The 22,292-nt window shown below is 28.1% G+C and overlaps 1 protein-coding gene across 1 annotated transcript in view; it reads left to right on the top strand.

Moving 5' to 3' along the window:
- LOC145286064 (serine-protein kinase ATM-like) overlaps positions 1-21,152 on the top strand; it is a 153,619-nt gene extending 132,467 nt beyond the window's left edge. Inside the window, exons 54-60 of the mRNA XM_080134737.1 lie at positions 2,495-2,611; positions 5,568-5,717; positions 7,534-7,690; positions 7,782-7,868; positions 9,622-9,736; positions 18,313-18,542; positions 20,668-21,152. Coding sequence (XP_079990863.1) covers positions 2,495-2,611; positions 5,568-5,717; positions 7,534-7,690; positions 7,782-7,868; positions 9,622-9,736; positions 18,313-18,542; positions 20,668-20,849 — 1,038 coding nt within the window. The 3' untranslated portion in view covers positions 20,850-21,152. The remainder of the gene's footprint in view (positions 1-2,494; positions 2,612-5,567; positions 5,718-7,533; positions 7,691-7,781; positions 7,869-9,621; positions 9,737-18,312; positions 18,543-20,667) is intronic.
- Positions 21,153-22,292: the final 1,140 nt, after the last annotated feature.

Below are 22,292 nucleotides of genomic sequence, written 5' to 3'. Positions count from 1 at the left end.
GATTGACTCAGCGTTTGCATGGTCTGTAGTGAGGTTCAATTTGTGGTCCACCAAATGAATGCAAGACATAGGTACTGACCATTGATGAAAAAGAATGACGAGCAGGGGAGTGTCTAAGATCAATCTGCACAACAAAAGAAAAGTGCGACCTGTTATGGTTTGCTGTGAACTTTAACAATTATGTGGAAGTATACAGGGTAATGTGTGCTAAAAAAAACTGAGAGACTGGTGTAGGAAAGGATCCAACTGTGTTGGACTTGAGAAAAGCCTATCTTCAGGTTCATGTACACTGTTCTTTTTCATGTCCGTTTCAAACTGTGATGGTGAAGGTGTAGAGATACCTAACTAGGATGGGATTTAAGTAACCCCATCCATTATGCAGGCAATCGTGGAGGTTGTTCTATCTAAGGATGGAACTGTTTGGCAGACAACATCGGCATACATAGACAATATATACATCAACAACAATGTGGTGTTTGCAGAGTGAGTGAAATAGCATGTTCTCTGGTTTGGGCTAAAACACAATGGTATGGAACGGCTTAAAAATGGAGCATGAGTGCTTAGATTGAAAGTCTAAGGGAAGCATAGCACTTTGTGATAGAAGTGTAGAAGTATGGTTTCGGATGTCCCAGGGGTTGTCATCATGCCATTTTCTCCTTGTGTGAGAAACTGATCGGGCATCTGCCAGTGGCTCCGAACATCAACAGGAATTATTAAGTGAAAGGCCAATGCTGTGACCCGAAGATGAGATGACATCATCTAGAATGTCCCACTCCAACAAATAGTCCAGGAAACAATAGCCAGGGTGAAGCAGAGAAATCCTTCATAGGGCCTATAGTGTGCAGACAGACACAACATCAATATATGGGTAGATGCAAGTTCCCTGGTGACCGGCATTCTCCTGGAACATGATGATGTTGTTCGAAAACGGCGGCCAGTACATTAACTTGGCCAAATTCAATGCAGTACTGAAGAGCATCAATTAGGTGTTACAATGGAAGTGCAAAGTCATACACTTAAGAACAGACTTTGTAAACATGTATTACTGGTTAGTGGACATACTTGCTGGAAAGTCACTGGTAGAAGAGTATGGATTGTCCATGGACGTTGCTGTGATCCCATTGAGCCAGAACTTTGTAGATCCCATAACGCAGGTATCACAAAGGTGGCCCGAGAGAATGACATCTGCAACTGAGCCTGTACCTCAGACTTGTACTGCAAGGAGTGATGGAATGATAAGTAGTCAGATTATTGAAGTACATAAGACAAGTGGACGTCCTAGTATTAGACTTACCGCATACTTTGCCTGGCAGGTTTGTTTGGTGATTACCAAAGCAGAGGTGAGATCAGTTATTAGAGCATGCGAAGAATGTACAAACATTTGATCCGACATCATTCATTGGACGAAAAGGAGATTAACAGTAAAAGCTAATTGCCAAAGGCTAGAGAGGGATATATAATCCACTATAGCAAACACTTCCTGATGGTTACCGATTGTGATCCAGCATGTTTTACCATTCAAATCAATATTCTATGAGCATTGCCTACCACAGGAACTGTTTACTGACAATGACACCGTATTTGTTAGTGGGGAATTCAGAGAGTTTTCTACCAGCAGGGGAGTATATCTGTGGTAGAACAATGCCATCACAGTATTAACAGATTGCAGCTAGGAAGCAGTGCTCTGTTCAAGAAGCAGTATATTGTATTAGTACAATGTTATGCCCAAGGACAATACTTCATCATTAATTACACCCGCCAATGGGATCTACAGGTATGAGGAATGTCGACCCAGTGTTCATGCTTCCAGCCTTCGCACTAAACCATTACAATCTGAGTGATTCTGTATGAATGAAGCAGCCTCGTTATCAATGCATATCCAAGTTCAAAGAAGGAGCGGTAACAGGTGATCAGCCCACAAGTTGTTATTGTCAATGGCGTCTCGCATCATGTGAAAGACATGCAACTCCAGACAAATGCTATCCCGCCTGACAGAGCAGATAATGAGATTTCAGATGACACGGGGTATATCACATTACCTGGCCAACAGACAACACAAAATGGAGAAAGCTCAGAACCACCCTTATGATGAAACACACACCAGAGATTCAATGTGACCTTGCTCCGTGCTATGATCAGGGATCACGAGGAAGTGTAGACAATGTGTGACGAGATGAACGTCATTGCGGTGGATGCAGAAATGGCACTTTGTGTGATTGACTGGACCAAAAACAAGACTCATACTCATCTGCATAAGCGTGGGCCTCAAGAATATAAAACACAGTACATTTCTCATTGTAAAGAGTCTTTGTTAAGATGTCGACTGCTATTGTGGAAGAAGTAGAAGACGACAAACCAGAAAAAGCGAACACAAAATGTGTTAATGCAAAGTTTTATTTTCATTTGAAGATATAAAAATAATAAAAATGTTTTATCATTGTCTCCAAAATGCTTTATTTATGTCTGCAATTCATTTTTTTATCTTGTATTGTAGGGTCGTGATGACCTCCGGCAAGATGCAGTCATGCAGCAAGTGTTTGGCCTTGTCAACAAATTGTTGGACAATGATACGGATGCCCGCAAAAGACAATTGAATATTTGTACCTACAAAGTAAACTTCACATTCTTTAATATTCTGTTATTTACTGGCAAGGTCACTTAGCATTGCCAAATTTAATTACAAATAAGAAAACCGTTTTCTGTTAACTAATTTAATGAGAAAATTATTAAATAATTTATTTAAAAGTTTAACCATATTAGCTGGAGATAGATTCTTTTGGAAAATCAATAGCATACTTTTGAGATTATGTTCTTTACATATAAATGAGCCTCTTTATGTGAGGATTGCTTTTGTAATAGCACTATCTTATTAATCTCATTTGCTTTGTGGTTCATTTCTTTCTTTGCATCATTTCGTTTGTGCTGATCATACTTACCTGTATGTGATCTGTTGTATTAGCTTACCTGAAATAAGAAAAGCCAACTAACTTTGCAGAATGTTGATCAGTTTCCCAAAGTTAACTATAAAAAGAGCCTCATTATGGCACTCAGATTTTCTTGGATCCACAGCTTTTATATTTGTTTGATATCATATTTTTATAACTTTGTATAGGTGGCAACACCAGGCCAAGACTTCTTTTACCTGTGATTATATCACAAGGATAGTGTTTATCTATTCTATATATAAAAATAACATTGCACATATATGTGTTAGATGTTTATAATGTTAATCAGTATTTCTGAAGCTATCTACACATGTAGAACATAATCACAAAGTTATACAATTGCTTTTTCTAAATATTCTGTATAATTGAGTTAAAGTATATGTGTCCCTTGTGTCTATCAAGTTAGAATCAAACTTTAAAACTTTGCTGACGATATCTACATTTTTACTTATCATAAAATGTGTTTACTTTGTCCAGAATTCCCCCTCTATTAAAAGCAAAAATAAAGAAAAATCTGTTTGATGTACGTACCTGTGATGAAAAGAAAATATTGTACACCAAAAATCACATAAATTGATCAAATAGTTTTATTTCTAAATAAAATTCTGTGGATAAGTAAGCAAGGATGTTGCGACACCATCTGGAAAACAGGTTGAAAACAAGGGAGATAACTCCAAATAATTAAAACTTGTAAGATTTTAGAAAACTGTTCTTAACATGGGACATTGGAAAACTCAAATTCGCTTAAAAATGATTTTCCTTCTGTCATGAGTGTGTACATCATACAGGTTTTTCTTTATTTTTATTTTTTAATATAGAGCAATTCTGGACAAGCACCAAATAATTTTTTTTAAAGGATTGCATTATTAATATTATATAATAATTAAATAGTAGCAAAACAACCTTTAATTTGTTATCACAAACAAGTCTAGTTTAGAATATGAAAACAAGTAAATATAGTGAAATTTCCTTCAATTTCAACTTGCAATATCCTATTTATTTTTTGGTTATTTTGATAAAATTTGAATCTAAACAAATTTTAACCTCTATAAATATGCAATTATTTCTTGTGTCATTAATTTTTCACTTCAAGTTTAGTTATAATTTTCAGTAATGGATAATTTATTTTCATATGTTGGTATTTTCAAATTTGGTGCACATCATATTGTGTGCCTATATGCATATAAAATAATCATTTGTCAATATTGTTACTCTTTGTGTTTCCATTTTTTCATGCACGATTCAAATATGAGGGGTTTTTTTTATTGGTTTACTATTAAAAGAAAATCTCTAATGTGCTATGAATCATATTAAGAAGATTTAATGTATTAGCTGTTGAAATTAATCCTACATGAACAAAGTTTGTTTCTGTATCATTCTTTTAAACATTTTTTCAAGGGGTATGTAATGCGATTTTTCCCAATGTTTAAACTAGTTTGATTTAATAATTATTACTTTCATTATTTTTTTTTTTTTGTTTATGACAAGATAAAATTACATTTGTAAAGATTTTTCATTTATTTGAAGCCTGTATTTTTAGTTATACACTGTGAAAATTCAATTCATCATACAAAACAACAAATTTTTTCTAATTTCCAAAAATTTAGTGATTAATTGTTCTACCAAAATAAATTTGGTATCATTGTTTATTTTTTGCAAAGATCTATGCGCCCACATGTAAAGTTTTTAGATATAATGAAAATAAAATTTTGGTTTGGGATACTTTTTTTTTTTTTTACGTTTTTATCATTATTGTACAAAAATTCCCACACAACTCGCTCGACAATGCCTCCAGAATTATGATGAAGAGAAGTGACTTATGTTCATCGGAGTTTTGTACTCAGCCCTCTATGCAGAAGATCTGCATATTTCCTGGAGGAATGCAACTCCAGGTTACTAGCATGGAAGACAAGCATGAAGAGCAAAGAACTGAGAGTCAACATGAAGAAGACAAAATTTCTCATCTTCTGTGTTTTGCCTTCCTGCTGCTGGTTTCCTTGTGTTGTCTGTCATGGAGGTCTAGACATAAACTACATTGAATGCTCCCAGTGCAAACGAAAAAGTGTAGTGGTTTTTCTATTGCAACAAACTAAATAAAAGAATCCCCTCAGCCATACTTTATCAACTTATGTGTTTGGCATCTTAGGTAGTTTGGCCATGTATAGTGTGTCACCTCCTGCATCAATTAAGTGACAGACATGGATATTCTAGGCACAAGAATGCATGGAAGGCCAAGAAAAACTTGACTAGACTTTGTACAAATTTATTTGAAGGTTGCAATATGACTGGTATTAATCCTATTGATCTGATCACATAGAGAACAGGTGTTGTGACATTGCTTGGTGTTGCTCACCCCAGTATCTGGGACACTCGCAGCACCTTAAATACCAAATGCCCCCCCCATAATCATCATCATCATCATTTGTAGTAGTACAAATATTAGATTAATGGTAAAATATTTTACTTTAATAAGGAACATGATTAAATCAGCAAAATATTCAGTTGTAAATATTTCAGTAAAAATATCTGCAAAGAATGGCTTGCTCATTTTTCATGTGACACCAATGATCATGCATTTAGAAGTGAACAAAAAAAAGCTATTGACTTTCTTTCTAATTGAAGGTGATTCCATTATCTCAGAGAAGTGGTTTATTAGAATGGTGTGAAGGAACTCAGCCTCTTGGAGAATATTTAATAGCTAAAGAAAAGGGTGCCCATCAACGTTATCAGCCACGTGATTGGTCAGCTGCAGAATGCCGCAGAAAACTTGTGGTAAGAAAAAAAAAATAGTTTACAATCATTTTTCTCTTTCTAAGTTTCCATGAAAAATAAAAATATTTTGTCATTACTGAAGATGTTTTTAGAATTTTAATTCAAAAGATGAAAACTTGTCATTGTTTTAATGTTCATGTTTATTTAGACAAAAATGTAAAATATGCTATTTTTATCACGTGTTGCTGTAAAGACCATTAAGGATATTGATGTGGGTGTAAAGACCATTAAGGATATTGATGTGGGTGTAAAGACCATTAAGGATATTGATGTGGGTGTAAAGACCATTAAGGATATTGATGTGGGTGTAAGCAAAGGAAAGATGTGAATGTGGAGTCACAGAATGCACAAGCAAAATACCAAACAGGTTTAAAGGTCAAATGATATGGTCGTCATGTGCGCTTAAGAAAGGGGGTAAAATTTAAATCAGTTTTTTCTCTCTTTGTCTCCAAAATTTGTGTTTCCTATGTTCCGTCTTAGCTTAGATAGAGATCAATCAAAATAAATCTTCAGAACACAATAAAAGGGAATCAGTTTATTTTTGTAATGCTGATTTTTTTTTAACGTTTCTTAAATTTTCATCTAATATTTACTTTTATATAATTAGTTTTTAATTCATTGTATAAAAATAATTTCTAAAAAAAAAAAAATTATTCTACGGTTTGTGATCAAAATGTCAATTGCATTCACATATAGAGGGGTAATATCTAATGCAATAGAGGTAACCTGTTGGTCATTGGTGGTAATGTTCAAGAACAAAGTCTTCATGGTAGCATGCGATCATCTGACATTCCACTTTAATAATAACTTTGGCTGGATGTGGAGACAGATAGGTTTAATCCGATTGAATCATGATGTAGCACTTATACATTTTATTTCCAGATCATTTATAATTTAATGTAATACAATTACAATACTCACATTGATATGAGATAGTTATCAATACTCACATTGATATGAGATAGTTATCAATACTCACATTGATATGAAATAGTTATCAATATTCACATTGAGATGAGATAGTTATCAATACTCACATTGATATGAGATAGTTATCAATACTCACATTGATATGAAATAGTTATCAATACTCACATTGATATGAAATAATTATCAATACTCACATTGATACGAAATAGTTATCAATACTCACATTGATATGAGATAGTTATCAATACTCACATTGATATGAGATAGTTATCAATACTCACATTGATATGAGATAGTTATCAATACTCACATTGATATGAGATAGTTATCAATACTCACATTGATATGAAATAGTTATCAATACTCACATTGATATGAGATAGTTATCAATACTCACATTGATATGAGATAGTTATCAATACTCACATTGATACAAGATATCAATACTCAATTCAAGCATACATTCTTCAACATGAAAACTGAAACAAAACAAATACGCTCATGAATATTTTCAAAGGGGAAACCCGCCATAAATGAATGAAGTGATGAATTTAGAGAACTCATGTGCTTACCAAGTTTTGCCTTGCTAGTGATTCACGAAGACAACGTCAGTCTCGCATGCCAGTCGATTTGAAAAAGGATGAATTCATGCCAGGCGGTGTTCAAGAGGGAAATTCCTCCACACTCTCTGTCTGGAAGCGGATGGTGCAGGAGACAAAAGTTCACTCTAAAAAAGTATACCAGCCTGAAATAAAAACACTTACATTTACAATAAGATTTCTAAAAAAAAAAAAAAAAAAAAAAATGGGAGGAAAAAAAATGGGAAGAACAGCAAATTCTTTTAAAAGAATATTATAAAACTAACCAAAATATGTTGTACTTGCAGGAATCTACAGCAAAACAAAAAGAATCAGTTTATGAGGAGATTTGTCAAAACTTTCATCCAGTTCTTCGCCATTTTTTCTTTGAAAAATTCTTTGATCCCGTCAAATGGTATGAATGCCGAACAGCCTATATAAAAAGTGTTGCTACTAACTCAATTGGTAAGCTTTTCGCAAATCTTTAAAAGCACAAATTTTTATCAAAAAATTTTTCAAACAAAATTCATTTTTCCTTCTCTCATTCTTTGATCAGTTGGATTTATTCTTGGCCTTGGGGATCGGCATGTACAGAACATCTTGATCAACTGTGAAACAGCACAACTTGTCCATATTGATCTTGGTAAGTAACATGATTTTCCTCTTGCTTTTTTTTCTTCTATTTTGAATTGTTTGTTTATTAAGATTGTGTAAATGCAAATCGTGTGATAATAATCACATTTGAAAAATTTGTTTTCTTTTTAGTTTATAATTTAAATTATAGATTTTATTTTTCATCTTCTCCCTATTTATTTGCCTCCCTTATAAAGTTAGACACAGGGTCAGTTTTTAATGTCAGGAAACTTAAACTCCTTAACTCTGAATCAAGACAAAAATTATAATTGCCTCAGTCTAGAAGTATTTCTCATTCACTGACTGATACTATGCTTCATGGACCAATACTAGGTTTCATCTGGGAGAAGAGGGGTGCTAGTAATTTTTAAAAAATCACCTTTTTTTTTTTTTTTTTTTTTTTTTTAGACTTAATGGAAATATTAAAAAAAAAGTATGTGTCATACTTTAAAAACACAAAGAAAATGTCCTTTTCAGTTTGAAGAAATTAAAAATGTTGGGTTACTTTTTGATACCCTAAATTAGTTTTTAAATAGGAAAATAATACTTAGCTCTTTCTGATATACAATTGAGAAGAAAAATTGATATAAAAGTAAATATATCAAAAAATTATTTAATTTCCAAAATTAAAAAAATAAACTTAGAAACCTTAAATGTGGCAAATATCTTTTTTTATTCAGATTCTATATAATTTTTACACCTGTGAAAGCTATAACTGAATCAGTTTTATTTTTTATTTATTTATTTATTTTGTAATTTTCTAAAATATTTAAGCATTGGTTTCTGAGTAGTTTGTGTGCATGTGTGTCTTTGTTTATGTTTTTTTTTGGAATTGAATATTTTGTTGGTATTTTACCGTTCATTGTCATTTTATTTAAATTGTTTTTTTTTCTTTTTCCTAATTAGAGTTTGTAGGGTTGTTCCCCTCTAATTGACAGGCAGGTTATAATATAGGCATTAGAAGAGATCTTTCGGCAGTCTTTTCAACAAAACAAATACTGATAGATACAAAAGAGCAGATAAGAATCCAGAGAATCAATAGAAAAAGAAAAAAGTTTTCAATATGAATATGCTAACATTTTCCAATCTAACAATTCCATTAACCCATTACGTACCAGACAGAGTATCTAAATTTTTTACTATTGAGTTGAAACTTTGTGTAATGACTTAAAAATAGTTAGGATACACAAATTGAAAGGGAAAAGTTATTTATTTTATTTAGAAATATTGACACTCCTGGATATATGTGATATATGTTAGAAATCAAAAGGCTGCACATATCACGATAAAATGTACACATTATTCTAAGAAGCAAAACAGTTCACGCAAAAAGTTACATTGTACTTTTGGCATAAAATTAGTGGCTTACTGTTGCAAGACTCATTCATATAAGTTCATACATCATCAAATAAATAGAATTGTAGCAAATTTCACCAGAATTTTCAAGAGGGTTCCAACAACTCTTGGAGAGAAGTTGATGGATATAGATGAATTTTATCCTTACTTCAAAGTAATTATGCAGTAAACACTACTATTATATATTATCTTATAAATTAAAAAAAATATTTGGTGCCCTATTTATTGGATAGTGAAACTTAGTGGATTATTATTTAATGATTGTTTAAGTTTAAATCTAAATATATCGAACCCGTTTCAAAAATTTAAATGTTTGCATCATTTTTATCTTTGAAGCAATTGTAATGTTTCTAACTGAAATGTTTAACTATCAAAGTGATATGTCTACCTTTAAAATGAAATTTCAGGTGTGGCTTTTGAACAAGGCAAAATTCTACCCACTCCAGAAACAGTTCCTTTCCGCCTGACAAGAGACATTGTAGATGGCATGGGTGTGTCTGGTGTTGAGGGAATTTTCCGTAGGTAAGTCTTGAGCCCTCTTATTTATCCTTAGTGAAATTTGCAAGAATAGCAAAGTTTTAAAATGTCAATATGTTTCAGACTTACTTTCAGATAAACTAAGGAATTATAAATTTAAATTCAATGGAATGGAATATTTAGTTTTAATATTTCTCACACAAATTTGTTTAAAATTGAAAAAAATGTCAATTCGATGTATTTACATAATGCAGCATTTTACCTTACAATTTAAATTTATTCAATGATTTTTTTTTTTACGTTTATTCAACCCCAAACAAGACACAGTGCCACTTGGACATAAGGGGTTCCTATCTAGGATCATATCTACAAGAATACTTTGTAGGGAGTTGAAAGCAAGATGTATGTTCACAGTACATTTAAACTGTCAGTACAGTCAAGGAAGTTGAGGACCAGAAGGAAATTCCAAATTCTAGTGATTTGAAGAAAGAAACTATTAGAGTAGAAGGCTTTCTAACATCTAAACATCTCTACAGTAAGGGGGCGGGATTTCGCTGCTTATCGGGTTAGTTGGGGTATTTTCGTTGAGAGGGAAGAAGTGCTATGAGTTCATCAGGAAACTGTCAGGTGTGAGTAATTTTCTAGCATTATAAATAAGATTATGAGGTTATTTCATAAATAAGATTATGAGGTTATTTTGTAAATAAGATTATGAGGTTATTTCATAAATAAGATTATGCGGTTATTTTATAAATAAAATTATGAGGTTATTTCATAAATAAGATTATGCGGTTATTTCTTCAATAAGATAATGAGGTTATTTTTTAAATAAGATTATGAGGTTATTTTATAAATAAGATTATGCGGTTATTTCATAAATAAGATTATGCGGTTATTTTATAAATAAAATTATGAGGTTATTTCATAAATAAGATTATGCGGTTATTTCCTCAATAAGATAATGAGGTTATTTTTTAAATAAGATTATGAGGTAATTTCATCAGTAAGATTATGAGGTTATTTCATCAATAAGATTATGCAGTTATTTCATCAATAAGATTATGAGGTTATTTCTTCAATAAGATTATGAGGTTATTTCTTCAATAAGATTATGAGGTTATTTTGTAAATAAGATTATGAGGTTATTTTATAAATAAAATTATGAGGTTATTTCATAAATAAGATTATGCGGTTATTTCTTCAATAAGATTATGAGGTTATTTCTTCAATAAGATTATGAGGTTATTTTATAAATAAGATTATGAGGCAATTTCATCAGTAAGATTATGAGGTTATTTCATCAATAAGATTATGAGGTTATTTTATAAATAAGATTATGAGGTTATTTCATAAATAAGATTATGAGGTTATTTCATAAATAAGATTATGAGGTTATTTCATAAATAAGATTATGAGGTTATTTCATAAATAAGATTATGAGGTTATTTCATAAATAAGATTATGAGGTTATTTTATAAATAAGATTATGAGATTATTTCATAAATAAGATTATGCAGTTATTTCATAAATAAGATTATGAGGTTATTTTATAAATAAGATTATGAGGTTATTTTATAAATAAGATTATGAGGTTATTTCATAAATAAGATTATGAGGTTATTTCATAAATAAGATTATGAGGTTATTTCTTAAATAAGATTATGAGGTTATTTTATAAATAAGATTATGAGGTTATTTTATAAATAAGATTATGAGGTTATTTTATAAATAAGATTATGAGATTATTTCATAAATAAGATTATGAAGTTATTTTATAAATAAGATTATGAGATTATTTCATAAATAAGATTATGAGGTTATTTTATAAATAAGATTATGAGGTTATTTTATAAATAAGATTATGAGGTTATTTTATAAATAAGATTATGAGATTATTTCTTCAATAAGATTATGAGGTTATTTTATCAATAAGATTATCAGATTATTTCTTCAATAAGATTATGAGGTTATTTTATAAATAAGATTATGAGGTTATTTCATAAATAAGATTATGAGGTTATTTCATAAATAAGATTATGAGGTTATTTCATAAATAAGATTATGAGGTTATTTTATAAATAAGATTATGAGATTATTTCATAAATAAGATTATGCAGTTATTTCATAAATAAGATTAGGAGGTTATTTTATAAATAAGATTATGAGGTTATTTTATAAATAAGATTATGAGGTTATTTCATAAATAAGATTATGAGGTTATTTTATAAATAAGATTATGAGGTTATTTCATAAATAAGATTATGAGGTTATTTCATAAATAAGATTAGGAGGTTATTTTATAAATAAGATTATGAGGTTATTTTATAAATAAGATTATGAGGTTATTTTATAAATAAGATTATGAGGTTATTTCATAAATAAGATTATGAGGTTATTTCATAAATAAGATTATGAGGTTATTTTATGAATAAGATTATGAGATTATTTCATAAATAAGATTATGAGGTTATTTTATAAATTAGATTATGAGGTTATTTTATAAATAAGATTATGAGGTTATTTTATAAATAAGAATATGAGGTTATTTTATAAATAAGATTATGAGGTTATTTTATAAATAAGATTATGAGGTTATTTCATAAATAAGATTATGAGATTATTTCATAAATAAGATTATGAGGTTATTTTATAAATAAGATTATGAGGTTATTTCATAAATAAGATTATGAGGTTATTTTATGAATAAGATTATGAGATTATTTCATAAATAAGATTATGAGGTTATTTTATAAATAAGATTATGAGGTTATTTTATAAATAAGATTATGAGGTTATTTCTTCAATGAGGTTATTTTATAAATAAGATTATGAGGTTATTGCTTAAATAAGATTATGAGGTTATATCATCAATAAGATTATGCGGTTATTTCTTCAATAAGATTATGCGGTTATTTCTTCAATAAGATTATGAGGTTATTTTATAAATAAGATTATGATGTAATTTCATCAATAAGATTATGAGATTATTTCATAAATAAGATTATGAGGTTATTTTATAAATAAGATTATGTGGCTATTTTATAAATAAGATTATGAGGTTACTTCATCAATAAGATTCTGGGGTTATTTCTTCAATAAGATTATGAGGTTATTTCGTCAATAAGATTATGCGGTTATTTTATCAATAAGATTATGATGTAATTTCATCAATAAGATTATGAGATTATTTCATAAATAAGATTATGAGGTTATTTTATAAATAAGATTATGTGGCTATTTTATAAATAAGATTATGAGGTTACTTCATCAATAAGATTCTGGGGTTATTTCTTCAATAAGATTATGAGGTTATTTCGTCAATAAGATTATGAGGTTATTTTATAAGTAAGATTTTGAGGTTATTTCATCAATAAGATTATGAGGTTATTTCATCAATAAGATTATGAGGTTATTTCATCAATAAGATTATGAGGTTATTTCTTCAATAAGATTATGAGGTTGTTTTATAAATAAGATTATGAGGTTATTTCATCAATAAGATTATGAGGTTATTTCATCAATAAGATTATGAGGTTATTTCTTCAATAAGATCATTCGGTTATTTCTTCAATAAGATTATGGGATTATTTCATAAATAAGATTATGAGGTTATTTCATAAATAAGATTATGAGGTTACTTCATAAATAAGATTATGAGGTTATTTCTTCAATAAGATTATGAGATTGATTCATGGATAAGATTATGAGGTTATTTCTTCCATAAGATTATGAGGTTATGTTGTAAATAAGATTGAGATTATTTCATAAATAGGATTATGAGGTTATTTCTTCAATAAGATTATGAGGTTTTTTCTTCAATAAATTATGAGGTTACTCCATCAATTAGATTATGAGGTTATTTCTTCAATAAGATTATGAAGTTATTTCTTTAATAACATTATCAGTGTATTTTATGAATAAGATTATGAGGTTATTTCATAAATAAGATTATGAGGTTATTTCATAAATAAGATTATGAGGTCATTTTATAAATAAGATTATGAGGTTATTTTATAAATAAGATTATGAGGTTATTTTATAAATAAGATTATGAGGTTATTTCATAAATAAGATTATGAGGTTATTTTATAAATAAGATTATGAGGTTATTTCATAAATAAGATTATGAGGTTATTTCATAAATAAGATTATGAGGTTATTTCATAAATAAGATTATGAGGTTATTTCATAAATAAGATTATGAGGTTATTTCATAAATAAGATTATGAGGTTATTTCATAAATGAGATTATGAGGTTATTACATAAATAAGATTATGAGGTTATTTCATAAATAAGATTATGAGGTTATTTTATAAATAAGATTATGAGATTATTTCATAAATAAGATTATGCAGTTATTTCATAAATAAGATTATGAGGTTATTTTATAAATAAGATTATGAGGTTATTTTATAAATAAGATTATGAGGGTATTTCATAAATAAGATTATAAGGTTATTTTATAAATAAGATTATGAGGTTATTTTATAAATAAGATTATGAGACTATTTCATAAATAAGATTATGAGTTATTTTATAAATAAGATTATGCAGTTATTTCATAAATAAGATTATGAGGTTATTTTATAAATAAGATTATGAGGTTATTTTATAAATAAGATTATGCAGTTATTTCATAAATAAGATTATGAGGTTATTTTATAAATAAGATTATGAGGTTATTTTATAAATAAGATTATGAGGTTATTTTATAAATAAGATTATGAGGTTATTTCATAAATAAGATTATGAGGTTATTTCATAAATAAGATTATGAGGTTATTTCTTAAATAAGATTATGAGGTTATTTTATAAATAAGATTATGAGGTTATTTCATAAATAAGATTCTGAGGTTATTTTATAAATAAGATTATGAGGTTATTTCATAAATAAGATTATGAGGTTATTTTATAAATAAGATTATGAGGTTATTTTATAAATAAGATTATGAGGTTATTTCATAAATAAGATTATGAGATTATTTCATAAATAAGATTATGAAGTTATTTTATAAATAAGATTATGAGATTATTTCATAAATAAGATTATGAGGTTATTTTATAAATAAGATTATGAGGTTATTTTATAAATAAGATTATGAGGTTATTTTATAAATAAGATTATGAGATAATTTCTTCAATAAGATTATGAGGTTATTTATCAATAAGATTATCAGATTATTTCTTCAATAAGATTATGAGGTTATTTTATAAATAAGATTATGAGGTTATTTCATAAATAAGATTATGAGGTTATTTCATAAATAAGATTATGAGGTTATTTCATAAATAAGATTATGAGGTTATTTTATTAATAATATTATGAGATTATTTCATAAATAAGATTATGCAGTTATTTCATAAATAAGATTAGGAGGTTATTTTATAAATAAGAATATGAGGTTATTTTATAAATAAGATTATGAGGTTATTTCATAAATAAGATTATGAGGTTATTTTATAAATAAGATTATGAGGTTATTTCATAAATAAGATTATGAGGTTATTTCATAAATAAGATTAGGAGGTTATTTTATAAATAAGATTATGCGGTTATTTTATAAATAAGATTATGAGGTTATTTTATAAATAAGATTATGAGGTTATTTCATAAATAAGATTATGAGGTTATTTCATAAATAAGATTATGAGGTTATTTTATGAATAAGATTATGAGGTTATTTCATAAATAAGATTATGAGGTTATTTTATAAATAAGATTATGAGGTTATTTTATAAATAAGATTATGAGGTTATTTTATAAATAAGATTATGAGGTTATTTTATAAATAAGAATATGAGGTTATTTTATAAATAAGATTATGAGGTTATTTTATAAATAAGATTAGGAGGTTATTTCATAAATAAGATTATGAGATTATTTCATAAATAAGATTATGAGGTTATTTTATAAATAAGATTATGAGGTTATTTCATAAATAAGATTATGAGGTTTTTTTATGAATAAGATTATGAGATTATTTCATAAATAAGATTATGAGGTTATTTTATAAATAAGATTATGAGGTTATTTTATAAATAAGATTATGAGGTTATTTCTTCAATGAGGTTATTTTATAAATAAGATTATGAGGTTACTTCATCAATAAGATTCTGGGGTTATTTCTTCAATAAGATTATGAGGTTATTTCGTCAATAAGATTATGCGGTTATTTTATCAATAAGATTATGATGTAATTTCATCAATAAGATTATGAGATTATTTCATAAATAAGATTATGAGGTTATTTTATAAATAAGATTATGTGGCTATTTTATAAATAAGATTATGAGGTTACTTCATCAATAAGATTCTGGGGTTATTTCTTCAATAAGATTATGAGGTTATTTCGTCAATAAGATTATGAGGTTATTTTATCAATAAGATTATGATGTAATTTCATCAATAAGATTATGAGATTATTTCATAAATAAGATTATGAGGTTATTTTATAAATAAGATTATGTGGCTATTTTATAAATAAGATTATGAGGTTACTTCATCAATAAGATTCTGGGGTTATTTCTTCAATAAGATTATGAGGTTATTTCGTCAATAAGATTATGAGGTTATTTTATAAATAAGATTTTGAGGTTATTTTATAAATAAGATTATAATGTTATTTCATCAATAAGATTATGAGGTTATTTCATCAATAAGATTATGAGGTTATTTCTTCAATAAGATTATGAGGTTGTTTTATAAATAAGATTATGAGGTTATTTCATCAATAAGATTATGAGGTTATTTCATCAATAAGATTATGAGGTTATTTCTTCAATAAGATCATGCGGTTATTTCTTCAATAAGATTATGGGATTATTTCATAAATAAGATTATGGGATTATTTCATAAATAAGATTATGAGGTTACTTCATAAATAAGATTATGAGGTTATTTCTTCAATAAGATTATGAGATTGATTCATGGATAAGATTATGAGGTTATTTCTTCCATAAGATTATGAGGTTATGTTGTAAATAAGATTGAGATTATTTCATAAATAGGATTATGAGGTTATTTCTTTAATAAGATTATGAGGTTTTTTCTTCAATAAATTATGAGGTTACTCCATCAATAAGATTATGAGGTTATTTCTTCAATAAGATTATGAAGTTATTTCTTTAATAACATTATCAGTGTATTTTATGAATAAGATTATGAGATTATTTCATAAATAAGAGCATGAGGTTATTTCATCAATAAGATTATGCGGTTATTTCTTCAATAAGATTATGAGGTTATTTCATAAATAAGATTATGAGGTTATTTCATCAATAAGATTATGAGGTTATTTCATCAATAAGATTATGAGGTTATTTCATAAATAAGATTATGAGGTTATTTCATAAATAAGATTATGAGGTTATTTCATAAATAAGATTATGAGGTTATTTTATAAATAAGATTATGAGATTATTTCATAAATAAGATTATGAGGTTATTTCATCAATAAGATTATGAGGTTATTTCATAAATAAGATTATGAGGTTATTCCATCAATAAGATTCTGAGGTTATTTCATAAATAAGATTATGAGGTTATTTCATAAATAAGATTATGAGGTTATTTCATCAATAAGATTATGAGGTTATTTCATAAATAAGATTATGAGGTTATTTCATGAATAAGATTATGAGGTTATTTCATAAATAAGATTATGAGGTTATTTCATAAATAAGATTATGAGGTTATTTCATAAATAAGATTATGAGGTTATTTCATGAATAAGATTATGAGGTTATTTCATAAATAAAAAGCATCAAAATAATTGAGGTGGTAAACATTTAATGTATCCTATTGATGAGGATAAATAATATCAATCTGTAAACGAATGTATTTGCAAATAAAACAAAGTATAACTTCGATTTGGAGATAATGAATTGATCTTGTAGCATAATTTTGCTCCACATCATGTGAAATCTACAAAAGAAAGGAAGGAAATGACTGTTTGTAGTTTGGAATTGAATTTTATTAAAATAAATCCTGGGAATTTTAGGAAAATTATATTATATATGTTTGATAGTTTGTGTATTCATAAAGGAAAATGCCTTTCAACTCATTTCTAAGTGGTGCACATGTAGATTGGTGATCTTTTAAACCAACAAATTTTAGGTGAAAACATTATTACGTATTATGTCGAAATTAGTATAAATTCCAAAAATTATGAAAGACGATTCAGTAGAATATGCGATAGATATATTTTTAACAAAAAATTATCCACAATGACATTCATATATATCATGTTTAGAAATAGTTAACACTTAATTAAAATAAGTTAAGTCAAGCTTTTCATACTGAATTATTTGCACAACGCTTCCACATTAAAAATATACAATAAAACTTAATAATTCATTAAATTCTATTTTTGTTTGTAATTATTTTTCTACTGGATCATTTTTATAATATTTTGAATTTATATTAATTTCTAAATGACACATAAGTATGTAATAATGTTTTCACCTGAAATGCGTTGATATAAAAGATCACCAATCTTCACAAGCATTAATTATTTTATGAAGCATGTGTGTAATGTAATGTGAAGATTTGGTTAAAGAAGTAGACATTGTTTTATTTTATTTGTCATTTCTACATAAGCAACAACTTGTTATTTTGCAGATGTTGTGAGAAGACAATGCTGGTGATGCATAACAACCAACAATCGCTGTTGACTATTCTACAAGTGTTGCTCTATGATCCACTTTACAATTGGACATTGTCTCCAGTTAAAGCTCATCAACTTCAACAGAAACAGCAACAACGAGACACCAACAAAAAGAATAATCACAACAACAGCCCTTTTATAACGAATAGCGGAGATTCAGATATGGACGTGTCAAGCAATTCAGGTAAAAACTGTTTTACAATTATCATGAAAATGCGCACGCATAATAAACTATAAAAATATCCATCAAAGGTAAAAATGTATTCCCCAACCAGAACAGTTTTGCACCACTTTTATGCCCCCATTATGAAGATTAAAATCGACATATGCTACTAAATCTTATGTTTAGAATCCTTATTCCAATTTTCATCAAAATAAATTACATGATTTTGATTCTAGAAAAATGTTTAAAACGTAAGATCACTTAAGAAGAAATGTAAATTTAGGGAATCTTGTTTAATCGGTATCTAATGACGATGGATCAAATTTAATGCAAATCTGAAATATTTCAATTTTCTAATGGGAGCTGATGCCTCCTAAAAACTAAAATATCCTAAAGAAACCGAAATTTTGGGAATATTAATTGATGTCTGATATCTAGTGTTAAAATTTCACAGAAATCAGAAGTATCTGAATTTACACAAAGAACTTCCACACCCTCTTACCCCTTTGCAAGAAACTAAATTAAACTGATTATACCCACATTATTAACCCTCATTATACTTATGCCAAGCAGTTGTTCCAAAATCCATAATGATCATTTAATTACCATGAACAGAAAAAACAAATTTAAAAAGATTAAACCCAGAACCCCAATTTCTGACATATACCTGGTCTCCTTTTCCAACATCAGGGGTCTATGTTCCAACCTTCCAGAGGTTGAAATTCAGTTAAAAGAGATGGAACATGACTTGTTGTTCTTTTGCAAAACTGGCATTGGCTCAACTGTTTCCTAAGATAATTTCTCAGTGAAAGATTATTCTAATTTAACCTCCAGATCTGACCCACAGATCACAACAAACATGGAATATATGGCTACATTAGGGATGACTTTCCTTGCGACAGGAACACCGCCAAAGAATATCCTAAGCTGCTTTACATGTGTTTCTGAGTAACACTTACAGCACCACTTTCTTATTTGTCCTTTACCATCCCTATAATGCTAGTGTTGTTATCTTTGAGAGTATCACGGAAAAAAATTGACAATATCCTGACTGCACATCCCTTTGCCAACATTAACGTCTGTGGATGGCTCTCATTTGGAGGAAGCAAACTTTTGGGACTGATCTTCACCCCCGAACTGAAATGGAACAGATCCATTGCCAAAAAATTGTTGGGAAAATGTTGGGATTGTTCTACTATTCCTGAAAGTATCTCACTTCAAACACAATCGTCTATCTTTACAAAAGTCAAATACATCCTAAAATAGAGTACTGTTGCCACATTTCTTAAGAGTACCCTTTTCCTGCCTTGATAGTATACAAAACTGTCTATTATTCCTAAAAGTATCTCACTTCAAACAAAATCGTCTATCTTTACAAAAGTCAAGTACATTCTAAGATGGAGTACTGTTGTCACATTTTTCTGCCTTTAAAATTTAGTGGGTTAGGAATTTTTTGCCTCTTTATTTCCTCTTTCTTACAGAAGAGATGTTGCAAGTCTGCCTCTGCTCTATCGTTACTTCTATAGGATGTGCTCGACTGAGCTCCAATCTGTGACCTTCTCTGTAAAATGTTTGCAACAAATACTCATCTAGCTACAACAACTTTCCTCACTTTCTATCTGTCCCTAAAACTAAACAAAAATTCCATAAGCCAAGCAGTTTTTTTTCTGGAACTGTTCATCTGTGAAACACAATTCCGTGTGGCTGACTATAGCATGACGATCTTTAAGTCTAATGTGAATAAGTTCTTGTTGAGCTGTCCTCTTAAATAATTTAGCCCTACCCAAGTACCATCATTACTGATCATGTTGTAACACTTAACCCTTATCTTAGAGTAGCTTCTTATCAATGGATAAGTGATGAACACGCAAGTAAAAAATATTGAAATAAAAACTAAATGTGATAAATTTAGTGAATTGGTCAATACTATGAGAAGTTAAGCAGCTGCACTAATAATTTTACTAATGCCGTATCTTGTAAACTTAAACATGTGTTATTATTATTAATTCTCACAAATATATAACCCGGATATAATAGTTAAAGATTACTTTAAAACTACATTACCTCCTGATCAATGCTGCTTGTCAGATGAAAATAAATTTTTTAAATTTGTTTTTTAAAATAATTCTTTTTTATTTATTTTCAGACAAGTCAAGGAATTTAAATAAAGTAGCAAAACGTGTGTTATTGCGACTTCAGCAGAAATTACAGGGCATTGAAGATGGAGTGCAATTGTCTTTAGCTGGACAAATAAATCGCTTGATTCAAGAGGCTCAGGACCCCAAAAATCTATGCAAACTTTTCCCTGGTTGGCAGCCTTATATTTAAAAAAGTGGACATTTTTTCTTGTGGACATTCTTAGATGCAAATCTGAGTCGACATAAGAAATGGATCATATAGAAATCAAAACCAGAGACGATAATTCTATTTCAGCGAATGTGATAATAATAATTTGTGATAATAATTTGGCTTATTTTTATTGAAAATCTAATAAAAAAAGAGACAAATTGTTTTAATAGAAAACTTCTTTCTAATTTTGTAAAATTATTTTTATTTGTTTTTATCAATACAGAGAAATTATGGTGACATTATATGTTTTCATTGTAATAAAACATTTATTACATTTTTAAAGAGGTTCAAATTATTTTAATGATTAATGAGAGAAAATATTGACCAGATTTAATTAAAAAGTGACAACCAAAGATAAGACAGAAAAAATCAATGATAAAAAAGTTTCTATTTTTAATGCAAGACATTTGTTTTATATTTGCAATGTCTGTGTCTGTCCACAGATACAATAGGAGGAAACAAAGCTCTATACCAAGATCAAACACAATGAGTTTTGACAAAATATTCTAAGGATTCTCAAAAAGAAAAATTAAAAGAAAAAGAAAATACTGAAAATAAAATGAGTAGAATCTGTAAATAGTCAAAAAAGACCTTTTGTAACTGGATTCTCTCTCTCTCTCTCTCTCTCTCTCTCTCTCTCTCTCTCTCTCTCTCTCTCTCTCTCTCTCTCTCTGTATATATATATATATATATATATATATAGTAAGTTTCGGGTTTCAATCCTTGCTTCATGCCTGTCTAGCCATACTGAAGAGCTGTTATACAGTGAAACAGTACTGCATATGCATGACTATATATATAATATGTGCGTGTGTTTCTCCCTCTTTCTTCTTCCTTATGTCTTCTTTTCTAAATAAAACGTCTTGTCTTCACGAGTCTTGGAGACAAACTGATGCTTAATCAAGACACGTCTTTTTATACCTTCTCAACCTCGGTTGAAAAACAGGAATCTTGTATTTGAATCAACCTTGTTTTGTCGTAGGCGCTGTTTTACAATTTGTCATTATGCAGAGGGATACAACTCTCTTTTACTAAGAGATTCATTCGTTCTTCATCTCGTAATTTAGGACGCTCAATCCATTGATATTTTTTATTAAATCCAAACATTAAAAAAGTAAAGCTGCGATGAATTTGTTTTAATGTTGATAACTTTAATAGATAATAACAATAATAGATAATAACAATAATAGATAATAAATAATAACAATATTAGATAATAACAATAATAGTTAATAGATAATAACAATAATAGAATAAAAATAATAGATAAAATAATAATAAATAATAACAATAATAATAACAATAATAGATAATAACAATAATAGATAATAACAATAATAGATAATAACAATATTAGATGATAACAATAATAGTTAATAGATAATAACAATAATAGAATAAAAATAATAGATAAAATAATAA

The sequence above is a fragment of the Euprymna scolopes genome, chromosome 10, assembly GCF_053919585.1.
Source record: "Euprymna scolopes isolate OS-2025 chromosome 10, ASM5391958v1, whole genome shotgun sequence".
NCBI classification, from domain to species: domain Eukaryota; kingdom Metazoa; phylum Mollusca; class Cephalopoda; order Sepiida; family Sepiolidae; genus Euprymna; species Euprymna scolopes.
Note: the sequence above shows the minus strand (reverse complement) of the source record. Positions and strands in the feature narration are given on the sequence as shown.